The sequence below is a fragment of the Symphodus melops genome (assembly GCF_947650265.1).
Source record: "Symphodus melops genome assembly, chromosome: 10".
NCBI lineage: Eukaryota > Metazoa > Chordata > Actinopteri > Labriformes > Labridae > Symphodus > Symphodus melops.
The window spans coordinates 27,558,610-27,576,884 of NC_136700.1; the positions used below are offsets into that span (position 1 = coordinate 27,558,610).

General features: G+C 50.4%; 2 protein-coding genes and 1 long non-coding RNA gene across 3 annotated transcripts in view; all 3 read right to left on the minus strand.

Annotated features, from left to right (window-relative positions):
* Positions 1-18,275, minus strand: part of chrd (chordin) — a gene marked incomplete at its 3' end in the record, with an annotated part of 106,145 nt that overhangs the window by 50,240 nt on the left and 37,630 nt on the right. The window lies entirely within an intron of this gene.
* On the minus strand, positions 2,651-3,090 carry LOC306830849. Its single transcript, XR_013780022.1, has 3 exons — positions 2,987-3,090; positions 2,828-2,889; positions 2,651-2,726 (listed from the first exon to the last, which is right to left on the minus strand). It is a non-coding gene; the product is annotated as an uncharacterized lncRNA (long non-coding RNA).
* LOC306829928 (uncharacterized protein) lies at positions 4,232-8,969 on the minus strand (the record flags this gene model as incomplete). The annotated part of the gene is made up of 10 exons (XM_079353146.1): positions 8,556-8,969; positions 7,757-8,196; positions 7,245-7,569; positions 6,922-7,146; positions 6,281-6,824; positions 5,764-6,050; positions 5,419-5,675; positions 5,078-5,326; positions 4,415-4,970; positions 4,232-4,324 (listed from the first exon to the last, which is right to left on the minus strand). Exons 1-10 carry the CDS (start codon positions 8,640-8,642, stop codon positions 4,232-4,234), a joined length of 3,063 nt encoding a protein of 1,020 aa, XP_079209272.1. The 5' UTR covers positions 8,643-8,969.

Consider the following 18,275-nt stretch of genomic DNA (forward strand, 5'->3'; position numbering starts at 1 on the left):
TAATATGCCAACCAGTGGGGCCGTGCTATTCTTCTCTGTATCGTTCCAATTTTAACATTTAATATGCCAACCAGTGGGGCCGTGCTATTCTTCTCTGTATCGTTCCAATTTTAACATATGCCAAACAGGCCATGCGAAAGGTCTCTGCATCATTCCAATTTTAATATGCTGTAACCAGCGGGGCCGTGCTAATCTACAAAAGTGCTTCTCAACTCTGGCTATAAAGAATGACGTAAGTCAAACCAGACAAAACTGGTTCTCTGTTTCCTGTTGCACGCTCTCTCTCTCCACACAAACTCCTCAATCTCCAACAGCGTCTCTCTACCAACGATCTCTCTTTCTCTCTCTCTCTCTCTCTCTCTCTCTCTCTCTCCACACAAACTCCTCAATCTCCCACAGCGTCTCTATACCAACGATCTCTCTCTCTCTCTCAACACACGCTCCTCAATCTCCCACAGTGTCTTTCTACCAACGATCTCTCTCTCTCTCAACGCACGCTCCTCAATCTCCCACAGTGTCTTTCTACCAACGATCTCTCTCTCTCTCAACACACACTCCTCGATCCCCCACAGTGTCTCTCTACCAACCCCCACCGACCCCTGAGGCGCCAGAGTGTGTCATGGAAGAATGCGTCCTGCCAGAGGAGGGGCCTATTCAGCCCTTTGTTCCAAAGCCATCCAATCCCCGTCGTCTGACGTAGCCCTAATCTGAATAAATCTCCCACCATGCCCATGTAACTCTGATGATGTCCAAAAGAACCAGCCCAGTGGGTCAAACTGGGTCAATTCAGGTCCAAAACTACACAAGTACAGCACCCACACATCTCTGTAGAGATTTCCTGTATTGATAATAAGTAGTTTAGGTATTTTTAGGAACCACACCATGAGTGTGAGCGTTGATAGAACAGAGGCCTTTATATGGAGGCAAGGTTTCTGGTAATATTGTGTTAGTTCTCTAACACATATATTAAAATTGGAACGATACAGAGAAGATTAGCATGGCCCCTGCGCAAAATTTGGGTACGGTTCTTCGAGGTGTCCCCCGCGGGCGTTTTGTCCGCTTTTTCCGGCCGGGTCCGGCCCTCCAAAAATTTTGGAGACGACCTACCGCGGCGTTTCCCGATCGGCGCGCGGGGACGCCCGCGCGGGGCTCGCCTCCCGGTAAACGGAACGAAGCAATCCCATGAGCCCTCGCGGCAGCGTGTCGTTCCGTCCGGCGCCCGGAGGCTCCGTCCTGCGTCTCCGCCCCTTCCATGCAAATTAGCCACGCGGACGGAGCCCGCACGTCAGCCCCGCTGTGAATGCACTTTCTTTGTTTTTAAAGATTTGTTTTTGGCTTTTATGCCTTTATTATAGAGGGAGGACAGTGGGTAGAGTCGGAAATCAGGGAGAGAGAGTCGGGAGAGACATGCGGGAAATGGGCCACAGGCCGGACGCGAACCCGGGCCGCCCGCGCGCGAGGACCGAGCCCCAACACATCAAATCAAATCAATCTTTATTTATAAAGCGCTTTTCATACTTTAAAAGTAGCACAAAGTGCTTTACATGTTAGATCACATTGAAATCACATTAAAATCATTCCCACCCTAACCCCCACGCATACAAACAGTATCACACTCATACTCACAAGCCACCCCACTCTCCAACACACACACACACGCAGACCTACACACATATACACACATGCACACACACCAGCATCAATAACATGGACAGAAGGCTGAGTACGGATGAACATGGGGTCCCCGTGAATGCACTTTTAAAGGGAGGCTAGCAAAGTGTGTCTTTGGCTGAGATGTGTGTGTGTGTGTGTGTGTGTGTGTGTGTTTTTCTCCTACAGCTGAGCAAGTGAAAGAATCAAAAGAGCAGTCAATCAAGGTGTAAAAAAAAGGGTTTATTGTTCACACAAAACACACACAATATTTACAATACAGCTATTGCTAGTACTACTACTACTCAACAACAGCTATTTTTTCTTCTCCTCCTCTTCCTCCTCCTCCTCCTCCTCCTCTTCCTCCTCCTCCTCCTCCTCCTGCTCCCCCCCCCCGGCCATCCTTCTCCTGCTGGCCAGCCACATCTCGACTGTGATCCCCTCGTACAGGCTACAGAAATGTTCCTTTTTATCAAAAAGAAATTGCTGGCTGTGGCCAAAGTCTTTTCTGTCCGGATGGCCGCACAGACTGCACACCCTGACCTTGGAGGGCTTTCTGGGTTTGCCCCCCCCCTTCTTCTTCTTGTCCCGTGGGTCTTTCACGTTCTTTAGTAGGCGCCACAGTGACGTCCTGGCCACTGTCAACAGGCAGGCCTTCACCCCCAACCACTCCACCATCCCCATCCCACCTGGTCCCTGCTCCATGGGGCAGAAAAATTCACCCACACAGAAAACATGACCTGTGTCTTTGTGCCGGATTTCCCCGCACGTGGAGCACTCCATGCTCGCAGGTGTTTCAGGGGGGGCTTCGGACAAGACCTCCCGGTCCCTCTCCTCCCTCTTCCTCCTCCTGTACAAAGTGCATCTGGTGGGGCCCCGACCAGATGTGGAGGTTGATGGAGCGGAGGAGGTGGATGGAGCGGAGGTTGATGGAGCGGAGGTGGAGGCAGCGGTGGTCTCCTTTTTCTTCCTCCTGCTGGCAGGAGTTGCAGGTGGACAGGTCTCCTCGCTGCTGGAGGCAGAGCTCTCTCCAGACCAGGAGGTCCCGGACAACTCGGAAAAGCTTAATTCAGAGTCTAGAGAGTAAAACATGACATTGAAATTCAGTACACATGTAAAGACAGCAGTAAAGCTTTTCAAAAACTGTCTGAACATTTCCAGTTTTTTTCTTACACACCTGTGAGCTGCTCCTCACGCACAACGTGCTTCGTCTTCCTCAGTGTTTTCTCGTGGTTCATCCTGGAAAGAAGAATTGAGGAAACAGCAGAGTCAATATTCAGATACAGACAGCGCAGTGAAGAACATAGTCAATACACACAGCACATCAGGCACTTACTTGACAGAGAATGACGAGTCAATGATGAAGAATAGAGAGTGACTGCAGTTTAAATGACTGCAGGCCAGAAAAGAAGCCAGACGTGGACACCCACTGTGAAAGCTGACTTTCAGCTCCAGGCTTTGGTGATGGTTGTTTGCCCTCCCTTCAAGCACCTAGACAGGAATCAGCCGTAAACAATGGGGCCTGATCACCCACCCTTTAGATGGATGCAAATGAAGAGAGCAACACCTTCAAGCTTTCAAGGCTTCTTCCTGGGGGTGGGGGGTCAGGGGTGGGGGGTGGGGGAGCATCCTCTCAAAGATCCCCTTTGAAGCCTGTCAGATGTCAAGGACATGAAAGTGGATCAAAAAGCTTTTGATTTGACATGTCAGTGATGAGACTTGTTCTAATCTTATTGTGTTTTCCCACGGTGGCCAGTAGTATGGTTTCTCCCTGTAGTGTCGTCAAGTACTTGTACTTACATCAAAGATCATCCTGATCTGTGTTTCTGCTGTGGTCATGTGATCTGACAGGTGGTAAATGTGTCAGTGCCCATGTGGAGGGTTAGGCTGCTCTGTGATCAGAGTGTGAGGCAGCAACATGCAGGAGAGTCACTGTCAGTGAAACGACCAAAAGGACACCGAGACATTTACAATCAACTCATCAACATTTATTGAAGAAAAGGCCAAATTAGAGTTTAAATCCCTCCATATAATTCAACACTTTACTCACATTTCTTTAAAGTGCAATCAAACTGTTCAGTCAGATTTAAAGTGCAATCAAACTGTTCAGTCACATTTAAAGTGCAATCAAACTGTTCAGTCAGATTTAAAGTGCAATCAAACTGTTCAGTCAGATTTAAAGTGCAATCAAACTGTTCAGTCACATTTAAAGTGCAATCAAACTGTTCAGTCAGATTTAAAGTGCAATCAAACTGTTCTGTCAGATTTAAAGTGCAATCAAACTGTTCAGTCACATTTAAAGTGCAATCAAACTGTTCAGTCAGATTTAAAGTGCAATCAAACTGTTCTGTCAGATTTAAAGTGCAATCAAACTGTTCAGTCAGATTTAAAGTGCAATCAAACTTTGTTCAGTCAGATTTAAAATTTAAAAATGATATATACAATACAAAAACCTTAACTTTATGTACATTATTTAGTTTCACTCAGCTACAGAAAGGTTGAACTTATTTACATAAATACAACATATATATACACATATATACAAATACAATAGACAATATTCCCCCCCCCCCTCACTCACTCACTTCCTCTTCCTCTTCGTGAGAGAGTGAGGAGAAGACGGCTGCTGCTGCTGCTGCTGCTCTTCCTGCTGCTGCTGGCTGGCTGGCTGGGGCTGAAGAAAAACAGAAGTAGAAATTGTGTCAGAATCTCTTGAATCAATGACAAAAGATTGATATGATGAGCACAGAGAATAGTCACTGACCCTGGGAGTTTGCTGGCTCCTCTGCTCTTCCAACCAGGCCTCCACAGAGCGTCCCCCGGTCTTAGAGCAGAAGAGCTTTCCCCTGTAGCGAGTGTGTCCATGCTCCTTGTTCATAGGCAGGCCGCAGCGCTTGCAGTTGAAGTGGGTGAAGCGTTTGTGCGTCTTGTAGAGAGCACCCACTTCTTCTGCCAGGCGCTGCTGCTCCTCCCTGACCTTCCTCTGCCAGGCGGTGGTACGGGGCAAAGAGGAGGACGAGGTCGGAGCATCCGTGGAGGTGGAGGCCTGGGGGATCCCGGATGACGAGGCTCCGTCAGCGGACGCAGTGGCGGGTGGGAGGAGGCCGTGCAGCTCAGGCGCCAGGGCCCCACGGCGCGTGGCGGCCTGACCGGACGCATCTTCAGGCAGATCGAAGGTGAGGGGCCGGTCAGGCCGCACAGGCTGAGGCAGCAGAGCACGAGCAGGCTCCAGCTGCTCCTCTGTCGTCTGCTGGGCGCTGGGCCCTGGCACGGCCGCAGACAGCTGCTCCGTGGTGAAGGCCTTGCTCCTCTCGTTGTGCCTGAAGAGGTAAAAAACATTCACATAAGAAGCTTGTGGTCAGCATCTTCTGTCCACAATCGACCTGTCATCAACCCTACACGACAGACGGAAACACACGAGTCTCACCACTGCATGACTGTCCGCCTGTTGACCTCGTACAGCTGGAGGGGGGCGGCTGCCAGGAGGGCCCGATGACCGTAGACGTTGTCTCTGATCATGCTGTAGTCCCTCAAGACAGCTTGCCAGCGGTTCACCCGGGTCCCAGCGATGGTGCGTCCCTCGTAGTGGATGCGGCACAGCTCCAAAAAGATGGCCTCCACTATCCTGCTCACCTTCGGAGACAGTGCCGCACCGGAGCCCTGGCCCAGGAAGGAGCTGCAGAGAGAGAGAGAGACTGAGTAACTCAAACAAACGATCCAGACACCAGAAGATCAGACGGAGAGGCGAGTCCAAACACGGACGCGTACCGAACGCTGCTGTCCAGGCCCACGATGGCCTTGAGCTTTTTGTGTCCCGCCTGGAACCTCCCCGATACCAAGCGGTCCTGGTGGTGAGGCGGGAAGGAGACAGGTGCCTTGTCCCTGTCGGACAACATGCCCCACAGGGCGACCACCTCCGCCACCTGCCGCTGCGTCACCCAGGCCTGGAGACGCAGCCCCACCAGGGCATGGGCCAGACGGACGGCGTGCTGGTACCCGCCGTGGCCATCGGGGCCGATGACATCCTGCGGCAGACAAAGACGAGTGTTAGAAAGAATGGTAACAGAGACAGGCTTTTACTGGAGGAGTTCACAACACGTTGAGTCAAGTTACCTGCTCCTCCTGCACCTCCTCCATCTGGGCCTCGACGGGGGCGCCAGCGGGGGCCTCGACGGGGGCGCCAGCGGGGGCAGGCTGAGGCTGCCACAGGAGCATGTTGAGGTCGTCCGCAAACCTCAGGTCCCCCGCATCCTCCTGGAACCCCTCGTCCTGCTGCTCCTGCTCCCCCTCCTCCTCCTCCTCCAGGTCCTCGGTGCCGTCGGGCTTATCAGGGTCCTGGCCAGGATCCTGCAGGGGGGTCCCCGTCTGGGAGTACAGGTACTCCACACCGATGAGTTCACCTGAACAGAGTGTGGAGAAGGAAAAAACAGCTCCAGCTAGTTAGAGTGCGAACCACCCCCTCACTCACTCACTCCTGCATACATGTACGTACACACACACACACACACACACACACACACACACACACACACACACACACACACACACACACACACACACACACACACACACACACACAGAGACACACACACACAGAAACACACACACACACACACAGAGACACACTCACCAGGGATGAACTGGCACAGGTGGAGGTGAAACGACTCCAGCGAGGTGGAGCCTCTCGCGCAACGGAAGACGGGCAGGATGACCCCCCCTCTGGTCAACTGCCCCGTCTTTGTGTAGAGCTCCACCCCTACAGGGTCCTGGATGCAGCGGAGATGGCGGCGCTGGATCTTCCAGATCTCCTGCATCCTCTCCCGGTCGATCAGAGGGACGCCCACGGTGTCCGTCAGCTCCCAGAAGTGATCGAGCAGCTCCCGGATCAGCCGCTCGATCTCATCCGGCGCTCGGGTGCGGCGACGGCAGTGACGGGCCATCTCGTCGGCCGTCAGCTTCACCGGGGTGTCCCTCCCCTCCTCGCTCCGCCTGGCCCCCTGCAGGCGGTCTACGTCGGCCCGGTCCCACTCAAAGACGGCAAAGCTCAGCCTGGCCATGAAGAGCCCGTACAGGTGGTGGCTGTCGGTGGTGACACCTCTGGCGAAGCGTCGCATGAGGTGCCACACGTCCAGGCGCACCACCAGCTGGTCCCATTCTGCGAACATGGCCGACACCTGGAGGAGACACAGAGCGTTTGTCAGTTCACAAACGACTCTACAAAGGTAGACATGTTTTTCAGACCCCTCCCCCCGCTCAGAGCTCGCTGCGCACCTTGCACTGCCCGAAGGCGGCGCAGCAGTCCCGGTCGACGTAGAGGACGCGAGGAGGGCGCTGTCCTGCCTCCCTGTAGCGCCGCATGAGACCGCCCGCCATGGGCAGCAGACCCTCGCCCTCGGAGTCAGTGAGCACGGACATCAGCACCTGCCCGTGCTCGTTGCCCACGTTGGTGGCCCAGGCGGCGGTCCCGGCGGCCTGCCCCGCCAGCTTCTTGGTGATCTGCGGGGAGAAACACAGACACACACAAACTGTCACTCTACGCTGTGCGTGTCCACGTTTTCCCTTCATCATGTCTTTCATCACAACATCACGCTTGCCTTCTTGGTGGAGTCCATCTTCAAGATGTCCCCAAACACCGATGTGATCCTGGCCTTCGTCTCCTCTAGCCGTGGGAGAGCCTCCCTGACGTAGACGGACAGCAGCCAGTTTCGGGTGGGGATCGGGTGCATGGGCGGGACAGTCACATCCCGCCCTGGCGCTGCACCCGGGACTCTCAGCTTGCTGACAATGGACAGGTACCGCATGCTCCGCGTGATCCACTGCTCGGTGTGCTGCTCAATCAGTGTGGCGCGGAGACGCGACGCACTGTTGCCAGCAGTGCGCCGCTTCATCTGACCGATGACCATGCGGTCGCAGGACAGCCTGAGACAGAAGGGGGAGAAACACAGACATGTTAAACACAGAGAGAAACACAGACATGTTAAACACAGACATGTTAAACACTGACATGTTAAACACTGAGAGAAACACAGACATGTTAAACACAGACATGTTAAACACAGACATGTTAAACACTGACATGTTAAACACTCAGGATGTATCTGCTTACTTGTAGGTCAGGATGGCTGGAAACTGTCTCTGGTGAGCCAAGTCCAGCTGGTCCACGAGGTCCTTCGCCCACGCCGCGTACTTCTTGGGACATGCACAGCATTCCAGGTACTCCGTGCCCATGAAGTACCAGCTGTTCATGTCCAGCACCCTCCTCACCGTCTTGTACAGCCCGGCGCCGGTCAACCTGTGCGTGCAGTTGGGGCACACGAGCCTGTATGCCCACATCCTGTAGGGGGCCCACAGGAAGAACCGGCTGAGGAAGAAGGCGTTGGGCGAGGGCGTCTGGGTGTACAGGGGCCTGGCCTCTGGGGGGCTCCACCACAGACGCAGCTGGCTGGTGAGCACTGTCGCCCCTCTGCTGTTCTTGGTGAACAGTGCCCTGCCCAGCCAATCGTGGTCCTGCTGAGGGAGGAGCTTCCTCCAGGATGCTGGCAGCAGCTGCAGGATAGATCAGAATTCTGTCAGTGTAAAGATCCCAATGTTCACAAGAACAACTTCATCAACTTCATCAGATCTCCTAACCGTTGCTCCAAAACTCAGAGCCGGAGGTGCAGCTGCTCCTGCTGCATCTCCTCCTGCTGCGTCTCCTCCTCCTGCATCTCCTCCTGCTGCATCTCCTCCTCCTGCTGCTGCTCCTGCTGCATCTCCTCGTCCTGCTGCTGGTCCTCCTCCTCCTGCTCCTGCTGCGTCTCCTCCTCCTCCTGCTGCTGCTGCTGCTACAAACACAGACTCTGTGGTTCTCACTCTGTCATAACTCACACGTTCACATAAACTTGTTGCACGGATGAAATACTCACACTCATCGTCCTCCTCCCAAACGTCCAGGAGGAGCTGCTCAGGGATTTCCCCGGAGACTGTGAGAAAGGAAAAAGAAATGAATGCATGCTGTGGTCTTATAAATTTAACCTGCAGCTGGTGCGCCTCCAGTCTTGAGCTGTGCTTACTCGATGGAGCCGGCTGCTGCACCACGTGCGGATCCTGAGGAGGTGCGGCCGCGACCTCCTGGTCTCTCCCCCGCACGTACGACTGCAGCCGGTGCATCCGGGAGCCGTCCTTGACCCTCTGAGTCCTCACCCACTGCAGGTAGCTACACACAGAAAATAAAACAGGGCACACGTTAGTTCATGTTACCAGCGTTCGTTGTCTCAGACGATCAACACACAAACACTCCCGTGACAGCAACACTCACGTCGTCGTCTCCCTGGACGGATCCTCAAAGAGGGCCTGGAAGGTCCGGCTGGCGTACGCCCCGAAGCCCACCAACGTGGCGTCCAGGACACGCGCCTCCGCCTCCCTACTCACCTCATCGGCCGACTTGATCCGAAAGACCCCCCCGTGCTGGGCGAGCTGCAGCGCCTCAGGAGATGGCCTCAGAAGGAGCTCAGAGGACAGAGGGCTCGTGGTCCTGAAGGCAGGCTTGAAGTCCATTCTGCAGAGTAGAGACAAGTACAACTTATTACTGCAGGGAGGAGGCCTGTGTCTGCTCTCACTCACTATTATTACACATGTTTAATCATGTCATGCTTCACTGTGCTGTATCTGCTTTCATTCTTTTCAGCTATTTGTTATAAACATTAGTTTGTATAGTGTTTTATACTAGAGCTTTCATTCACACATAAAGCAGGTGAAAGCACAGTGAAGGGGCTGCTAAATCTTGGTTGGGGGATTATTGTATACAGGGGGGGGGGGGGGGGGACAGCGGGTGTGTATTGTAACTAATGTCTTGTGTCCTGTCTGTCTGTATACTGCTACTGGATGCCTTGAATTTCCATCGGGATCAATAAAGTATCTATCTACCTATCTATCTATCTCTCTTTCTCTCTATCTATCTATCTATCTATCTATCTATCTATCTATCTATCTATCTATCTATCTATCTATCTATCAGACAGAATCATCACTTATATGACACGTTGATGAGTAAGCAGCCTGCTCTAAACAGCCATACTAAACACAGACACTTTCTCCTCTAAATTACAACCCGTCCTGTTAAAGAACAGATACAAATAAATAATGTGCTTATTCTACAGTCTTTATCAGACACGTTTTCATTTATATCCCTTTAACAAACACGGTGTAACAGCCCCGCACTGTAACTGACGTCGAGCACATTTCACGGTACAAAACGAGAGGAATAAAGGCTTTAAAACACGGCTAACAAAGAGTAAAATGCTCTTTATTTTCCCGTATTGATCTTTGTATTAAGTATGGAGGATTTCATTCATCATTACTTGGAGTTTTACCGAGTTTTGAAACTACGTCGGACGGACTGAATGAATGAAGTTCCAAGCTAGCTGCTCCACACACACATTTAACAGCAATAAAGATAAAAGCAGCGTAAAAATATATCAGTATAATAACAGAAAAACGGAGAAAAGTCAATTGAATAACTTATTAATAAACTTATTTAGAGAAGCGCCGGGTCAGAGCTGATTTAAGCTAACTCGTTCCGGCTAAAACAGCTTCGGTTTAGCCTCGTTTTTTCACAGAAAATAAAAGAATAAGAGCAGAACTGGTAATAATGACTAAATTACATAGTAATACTCACTTCTTTCTCCGTTGGTTGTATGTTTGTTGATAAGTAGCCGTTGCTCGATTCTCCGTTGTAGCCAGACACTGAATGAGGAGCTCATTCACTTACGCTGCAGAGGTAAAGAGGGCGGGCTTTGACACAGACAGCCAATCAGGGAGCTAGGAGCAAAGTAGAACCGTCCAATGAAAGATTGCGAATTTTTTCCCTCGGCTTCACCGGCTGAAGCCTGAAAGTAGAACAGGCCAATGACAGCGTGAGGCGGGACATACGAAAATAGAACGAAAGAAGAACACGGCACAGAGAGAATTGTTACACAGCAGGCGCAAGGATGACACGCAAATTCGTGAAGCGTTCCTTCTTTAGCTAACCCTAGGGTTAGGGTTAGGTCAGAAAAAATCAATTTTTTAAAAAAAAATCAATTTTTAGGGTTAGGGTTAGGGTTAGGGTTAGGGTTAGGGTTAGGGTAGGGTTAGGGTTAGGGTTAGGGTTAGGGTTAGGGTTAGGGTTAGGTCTGGGTAAAAGCGCAGCGTCCTCTGGAGGACGCTAGGGTTAGGGTTAGGGTTGGGGTTTGGGATCGGGTTAGGGTTAGGGTTAGGGTTAGGGGTTAGGGTTAGGGTTAGGGTTAGGGGTTAGGGTTAGGGTTAGGGATAGGGGAAGGGTTAGGGTTAGGGTTAGGGGAAGGGTTAGGGTTAGGGGAAGGGTTAGGGTTAGGGATAGGGGAAGGGTTAAGGTTAGGGTTAGGGGTTAGGGTTAGGGATAGGGGACCCGATCCAGTGCGCTGGCCATCACAGCTCCCCAGAGAGATCATGCCCTACCTCTCATTGAGGCCGTGGGGATGTCGCGTGCCCAGCCTCATGATCCAGAGGCGTTCGGACCTCTGCCTCTGAGCCACGCTCCATCTAGGGTCGGCCTCAAGGACAGAGACACGGACCGCGTCCCATCCGTGGAGGACATAGTGTCCCACCACCAGCCTCTGAGTCTCCTTCTTTCTCAAAATGTTGTGCCGATGCTGAGTGAACCTCACCAGGATTGTGTTTCCTGTCTCCCCAACATACTTTGCCCCACAGGTAGCACAGGTAATCAGGTAAACACAATTCCTGGTGAGAGGGCTTCCCCGCAGCTGGCAGCGAAAAATTGTGTTTGTCTTTGTATTTTGCAGCCATGTCTGGTGCTTGAAAAATTGTCTGTGACCTCTGGGTGCAGAGGTCAACAGAGATGGCAGTTTAGCCTTCACTAAGTAGGATTGGAGATTCCTATTTTTTCGATAGGCTGCGATGATCCTCCTCTCCTGCAGTCCCTGTGTGTCTGCCATAAAGGAGGTGAAATGACTCCTAATTACTCTAACCAGCTTCACAGTTGACGGGGAAAATGTAGTGACAAAGGGGAGAATTGGAGAGGTCTGTATTGGCCTTTTCTCCTGAAAAGTTTTAAAACTCTTCCTTAAAAAGGAGCGAGAGTACCCTCTTGTGGCCAGAGCCGAGAATAGCACTCTCGTGGCCTGTTTAAAATCCCCTTTGTCACTACAGATCCTGCGAAATCTCAGGAGCTGAGATTTCACCAGCCCAGCAAAGGTGTGCTTGGGATGGTGGCTGGTTTTAAAGAGCAGAGCGTGAGTGTCTGTCTCTTTAAAGAACACCCTCACATCCAGCCTGCCTGTCTCCCTGAACCCCACTCCTTTGTAGGTGGTGGTGTCCAGGAAGTCCACAGAGGTGTAGCTGGTGGTGGATTTGAGTGTGATCGACCTGTTATGAGTGTTCAGAGTGTGCAAGAATATTTTGAAGTCCTCCTCTGAGTGGGACCAGACACCCCAGATATCATCCAAATACCTGAGGTAGTGGAGGGGCTTCTTTTGGCAGGAGGCCAGGGCTGACGTCTCCCACTCAGCCATGAAAATGTTGGCGTACGCCGGGGCAAATTTCTTTCCCATGGCTGTGCCCTTAATTTGGAGGAAATAGTCCGAATTGAAAACAAAATCGTTTCTGGTCAAATTAATTTCTAATAGTTGAATTAGCTCTTTGTCTGGTCTCTTTTTGTCTTTGAATTTATAAAATGTATTTTTGACAGCCTGTATGCCCTCCTGTGTGTCAATATTAGTATACAGGCTGTCAATGTCAATAGTAAATAACATGGCGTTGTGCGGGATTTGAAGGCTCCTGATAAGTTCCACGAAATGGTATGTGTCTTTAATGTAACTGTCGTGTTTGATGGACAGGGGGTTCAAGAAAAAATCAATGTATTCTGCCGTGTTGTAGGTGTCACTGCTGCAGTCCGACACAATAGGCCTGCCTGGAGGGATTTCGTGCGGCCTACTCCATTTCGCAGGATCCTTGTGAATTTTAGGGAGCATATAGAACAGCCTGGGCCTGGGTTCAGGTGTGCCCCTAAGGTAAGTCTTTTGTTTAAAATTTATGAATTTTTTAATGTACAGATTATCTATAATTTTTTCTATTAATTTAATTGTGTCCGGATAAATAGGTTTCTCTAATTTGGAATAATATTTTGGATCGTTAAGCTGTCTATACCCCTCCCACAGGTACTGTTCCCTGTCCATAATGACCACCACACTGCCCTTATCAGCCGGCTTGATCACAATATTTTTATTATTTTTCAGCTCCTCCAGAGCAGCCACCTCCTCAGGGCTGAGGTTTGGCTCATTGTGGCTGAGTCTGAAGTGCTGATCAAAATGAGTGACATCAGCTGTGATGAGGGCAGTGAGCTCTGGCGGTAGTGTGCCAGCAGGGGGAGTCCATGTGGAGGATGGGGTGAATTTAGGGGGCTCTGTTTGTTGTTTATTTTGAAAGTGCGAAGCTAATTTTAATTGTCTATGATATTGCTGTAAGTCAAATCTACTTTTTTCTATGAGGTTCTTATTGCTGCCCTTTGTGGGAATAAAATTTAGGCCCCTGTTAAGCAGGGTCAATTGTGGGGTTGTGGGTTTGAAATTTTTGGCCAAAACTAATACATTTTTAGTCCCCTCCTGTGCGTGCAGGCTTCTGGGGATTTCTAGTTTAGGTGCTGGCCCCAATGCTGCAGCATGAGACCAGCAGTGTCCTTCGTCCAGTGAATTTTGTCCTCCACTGTTTTAAAGGAGCTGTTGGGGAGTTTGGGGATGTACTTTTGATTTTTTTGTATGTATTCGTTCAGGCGGAGGAGGGCATCCATCTCTGAGACGGGCAGGGCCCCCGAATAATTAATTAGAGGCACCCATATCTCCGCCTGAGGAAATTTGTGGGTGGCAGCCCTCACTGCCGCCTGCATTTGTTTCACTGTCGTTTGTTGTATGTTTTGGCCTCTGTTGTTCAGGCCGAAGGACAGGATCACCTTCTCCACCGTGGCGGAGACGATGGTCCTGGAGAGGATGGCCTCAGCGTGTCTGAAAGTGGCCCCTGGGAAGCTGTCGATCTGCAGCCCCTCGATGTCGCAGGGTGGGATTCTGGCGACATTCGAGTCCCCCATGATAAGCCACTTCTTGCTCACCCTGAGGTTCCAGTCCTTCATTTTGTTTCGTGTGTTCATGTGTCTGCTCGGTCTGCATGTCGGTGTCTGTAGAGTGCTGTCTGTGTGTGTTTGTTTCTCTGTTTCTCTAATTGTTGGTGTCTGTGGAGTGCTGTCTGTGTGTGTTTGTTTTTCTGTCTCTACAGGAGCCGCTGCTTTTGGCCCCAGACTGAGCTTTTTCTGGACAGCTGACCTCAGTCTGCCCGAAGGTGGCACGAGGGCAGGACTCGGACTGATGTCTTCGTCCAAGCCCTCGAACACACAGGGGTTTGGTGGTCTGTCGACCCTGGCTGGAGTGCGTGTGGCCCTCTGGGCCTTAGGTGAGGTCTCCCGAGGAGCAGGGGGGAGGGGGGTGTCCTCTCCCATCACCGGGGACCAGTCTCCCCGGGCAGGCTCCGTCATGGTGGCCACGGAGGTCACCATAGTCGGGCGCTGAGGGACAATGTCCGCCCTCACGACCATGACGTTGTCCCGAGGAGGGGTCACGGTGAGGGGGACGGGGGGGATGATGAGGGTGGGGGGCACGCACTCTGTTTGAGTCGCTGTTGGTGCAGGTGAGGGTGTTTGTGTGACTGGAGCTGTGAGTGTGGGTGTGTGTGTGTCTGTGGTCTGTGGGACCCCAGCCACTAACAGAGCCTCTGTCTGCTTTAATGTGTCCTCCTCCAGGCGGCGACCCAGGTTTCTGCGTGCCCAGGATGAAGCCACCTCAAAGGGCCTCCGCCAGTGGTGTGCAGACATGTGGGTGAGTTTCCCCACCTCCTGCTCCATGACCCCCTGATAGTGGTCTCTAAGAATCAGGACCGTGGTGAAGGCCCAATTCTTAGCGTTCCCCTCTATCAGTGCCTGCGTGTGAGGAGCGGGGGCCGCTGGCTTGATGTTATCAGCCAGCGACTGTCCCATTTTGGCGATGGCAGAGGGAGGTTCGTCCGCCGACACGTTTTTCAGGTGGTGGACAGTTTTGATGATGGTGTGTATCACACGCACCTTCCCAACAAAGTCGGGGTCGTCCGACCGTTCCTCCTCGCCACGCTGTTGTTGTTTGTTCCTATTCGTGTTGTTGTACGTGTTCCTGTTGTTGTACGTGTTCCTGTTGTTGTACGTGTTTCTGTTGTTGTATGTGTTTCTGTTGTCGTACGTGTTCCTGTTGTTGTACATGTTTCTGTTGTTGTACGTGTTTCTGTTGTTGTATGTATTTCTGTTGCTGTTCACGTACTTGTTGTTGTACTGTGTTCTCGTGAACTGCTTGTGTTTATTTGTGTTGTTTGTTCTAGGTCCGTAAGGAGCCCGGGTTTCCAAAAATTGAGGCCTGTAGCCTTGGTCAAAGGTTTGGCGAAAGCCTTCGCCACGCCTGCCACGGGTAACAGAGGCGTAGGAGGGCCTCTGTCCCGGGCCAGAGCGTGAGCGGCCGTACGGGGGAGAGTGACGTCTGCTGCGGCTGTAAGCCCAGGCTCGCACCTCTCCGCGGTGGTCAAGCCGGCCACGGCGGTAGCGAACCTCGGTCCAGCCAGCGTCCTCACTATATCCCCTCATGTTTTAACAGGTAAGTGTTAGGTTAAATCTATATATTTTTGTTTTTTTTGGTCTATATATTTTTGTTTTTTTTGGTCTTTTTTTGTTTTTTTTGAAAATAAAATGAAAATAAAATAAAACCACAATTTGGGTTGTAAAATAAAAGAGTTGTGAAAAAGATAAACTAAATAACAGGCTTTGTTGCAACGTTTCGACCCTAATCTGGGTCTTCTTCAGGCAGCCTGTTTAAAACAAAACAAAATAAAAGCTATTTCTCCTATATTCTCTAACTGACGTGTGTGTGTGTCTGCTCCTAGTGAGACGTCTGCTCTGGTCGAAGGGCGAAGAGAGAGTGAGGAGAGACGTGTGTATCTCCCCTCAGTACCTCTGCTCAGGCCCCTCCCTCGCAGACACACAGTCAGAGAGCCCTGCTCTGCATCTTTCGGATTCGAATTTTGAATTTCAGCCAATGAGAGAGCAGGATTCTTAATAATTGTTTTTTGGGGTTATATTTATTATATTTTATTAAAATTGTAATTTAAATTGATCTTTGACTATGTGTTGTTTGTTTTGGTGTGCTTTTTTCAAATTTTGGTGTTTGTATTCGATGAGTTTATTTAGTTTTTGTAGATAGGAGGTAAGTATTAGGTCTTTAGGGTGTGTATTAATATTTCTTTTTCAGGTAAGGTAAGTATAGAAAATGATGTATATTTTTATTAATGTTTCCTTTCCAGGAACGGTAAGTATTATGTTTTGTTATTTTTATTATATTATTATTTACATTAGGTGGGGATTTGAGGGTCAGGCACGTCTCGTACGTGAGAGCTGGAGGCACGGGCGTGTTAGGGTTGGGGTTTGGGATCGGGTTAGGGTTAGGGTTAGGGTTAGGGGTTAGGGTTAGGGTTAGGGTTAGGGGTTAGGGTTAGGGTTAGGGATAGGGGAAGGGTTAGGGTTAGGGTTAGGGGAAGGGTTAGGGTTAGGGGAAGGGTTAGGGTTAGGGATAGGGGAAGGGTTAAGGTTAGGGTTAGGGGTTAGGGTTAGGGATAGGGGACCCGATCCAGTGCGCTGGCCATCACAGCTCCCCAGAGAGATCATGCCCTACCTCTCATTGAGGCCGTGGGGATGTCGCGTGCCCAGCCTCATGATCCAGAGGCGTTCGGACCTCCGCCTCTGAGCCACGCTCCATCTGGGGTCGGCCTCAAGGACAGAGACACGGACCGCGTCCCATCCGTGGAGGACATAGTGTCCCACCACCAGCCTCTGAGTCTCCTTCTTCCTCAAAATGTTGTGCCGATGCTGAGTGAACCTCACCAGGATTGTGTTTCCTGTCTCCCCAACATACTTTGCCCCACAGGTAGCACAGGTAATCAGGTAAACACAATTCCTGGTGAGAGGGCTTCCCCGCAGCTGGCAGCGAAAAATTGTGTTTGTCTGTGTGTTTTGCAGCCATGTCTGGTGCTTAAAAAATTGTCCGTGACCTCTGGGTGCAGAGGTCAACAGAGACGGCAGTTTTGCCTTCACTAGATAGGACTGGAGGTTCCTATTCTTTCTGTAGGCTGCAATGATCCTCCTCTCCTGCAGCCCCTGTGTGTCTGCCATAAAGGAGGTGAAATGACCCCTAATTACCCTCACAAGCTTCACGGTCGATGGTGAAAATGTAGTGACAAAGGGGAGGATTGGAGAGGTCTGTTCAGGCCTTTTCTCCAGAAAAGTCTTGAGACTTTTCCTTAAAAAGGAGCGAGGGTACCCTCTAGTGGCCAGAGCTGAGAACAGCGTTTTTGTGGCCTGCTTAAAATCCCCTTTGTCACTACAAATCCTATGAAACCTCAGGAGCTGAGATTTCACCAGCCCAGCAAAGGTGTGCTTGGGATGGTGGCTGGTTCTAAAGAGCAGAGCGTGAGTGTCTGTCTCCTTAAAAAATACCCTCACATCCAGCCTGCCTGTTTCACTGAACCCCGCTCCCTTGTAGGTGGTGGTGTCCAGGAAGTCGACCGAGGTGTAGCTGGTGGTGGATTTGAGGGTGATGGACTGGTTGTGGGTGTTCAGGGTCTGTAAAAAGATTTTGAACTCCTCCTCAGAGTGGGACCAGACACCCCAGATATCATCAAGATACCTGAGGTAGTGGAGGGGTTTCTTTTGGCAGGAGGCCAGGGCTGATGTCTCCCACTCAGCCATGAAAATGTTGGCGTACGCCGGGGCAAATTTCTTTCCCATGGCTGTGCCTTTAATTTGGAGGAAATAGTCCGAATTGAAAACAAAATCATTTCTGGTCAAATTAATTTCTAATAGTTGAATTAGTTCTTTGTCTGGCCTCTTTTTAGGGTTAGGGTTAGGGTTAGGGTTAGGGTTAGGGTTAGGGTTAGGGTTAGGGTTAGGGGTTAGGGTTAGGGTTAGGGTTAGGGTTAGGGTTAGGGTTAGGTCTGGGTAAAAGCGCAGCGTCCTCTGGAGGACGCTACGGGGGGCACGGGCTCTCGGGGGGACCAACGGTTTTAATAAGTAATTAAAACTTTGCAATTAAACCCTCCTTAAAAACCAAAAGGTTTTCATTAAGACCCTCTTAAGACACTCTAAAATTTGGTTTTAATTAAAAAGGTAACCGGACCACCGCGCAGGAGAGGTCGGCGGAGCTCTGTAGCTGGCTAAAACCTACCCCGTCCCAGGGCCTCCGATAAAAACACCAAGGAGCTAAATGACTTTCATTGTCCTAGAAATTAAGAAAGAGAAAATTAAAAGCTAAATAAATAAAATACATAATTTAAAACAGATAAAATAAAGATCCTATTTATAAGTGCCCTGAACTGAATTAAAAGGCCTGGCGAAAGTTAAGTATAAATGTATCTACAAAATAAAAGAAGAAGTGTTAAAATTGATAAAAGGTTAGTTAATAAATGTAAAAAAGTGCATAAATAAAATAAGTGCTTAAATTCACATTAAAACCACACTCATAAAAATACATGGGTTAGTAAAATTGTAGAAACAT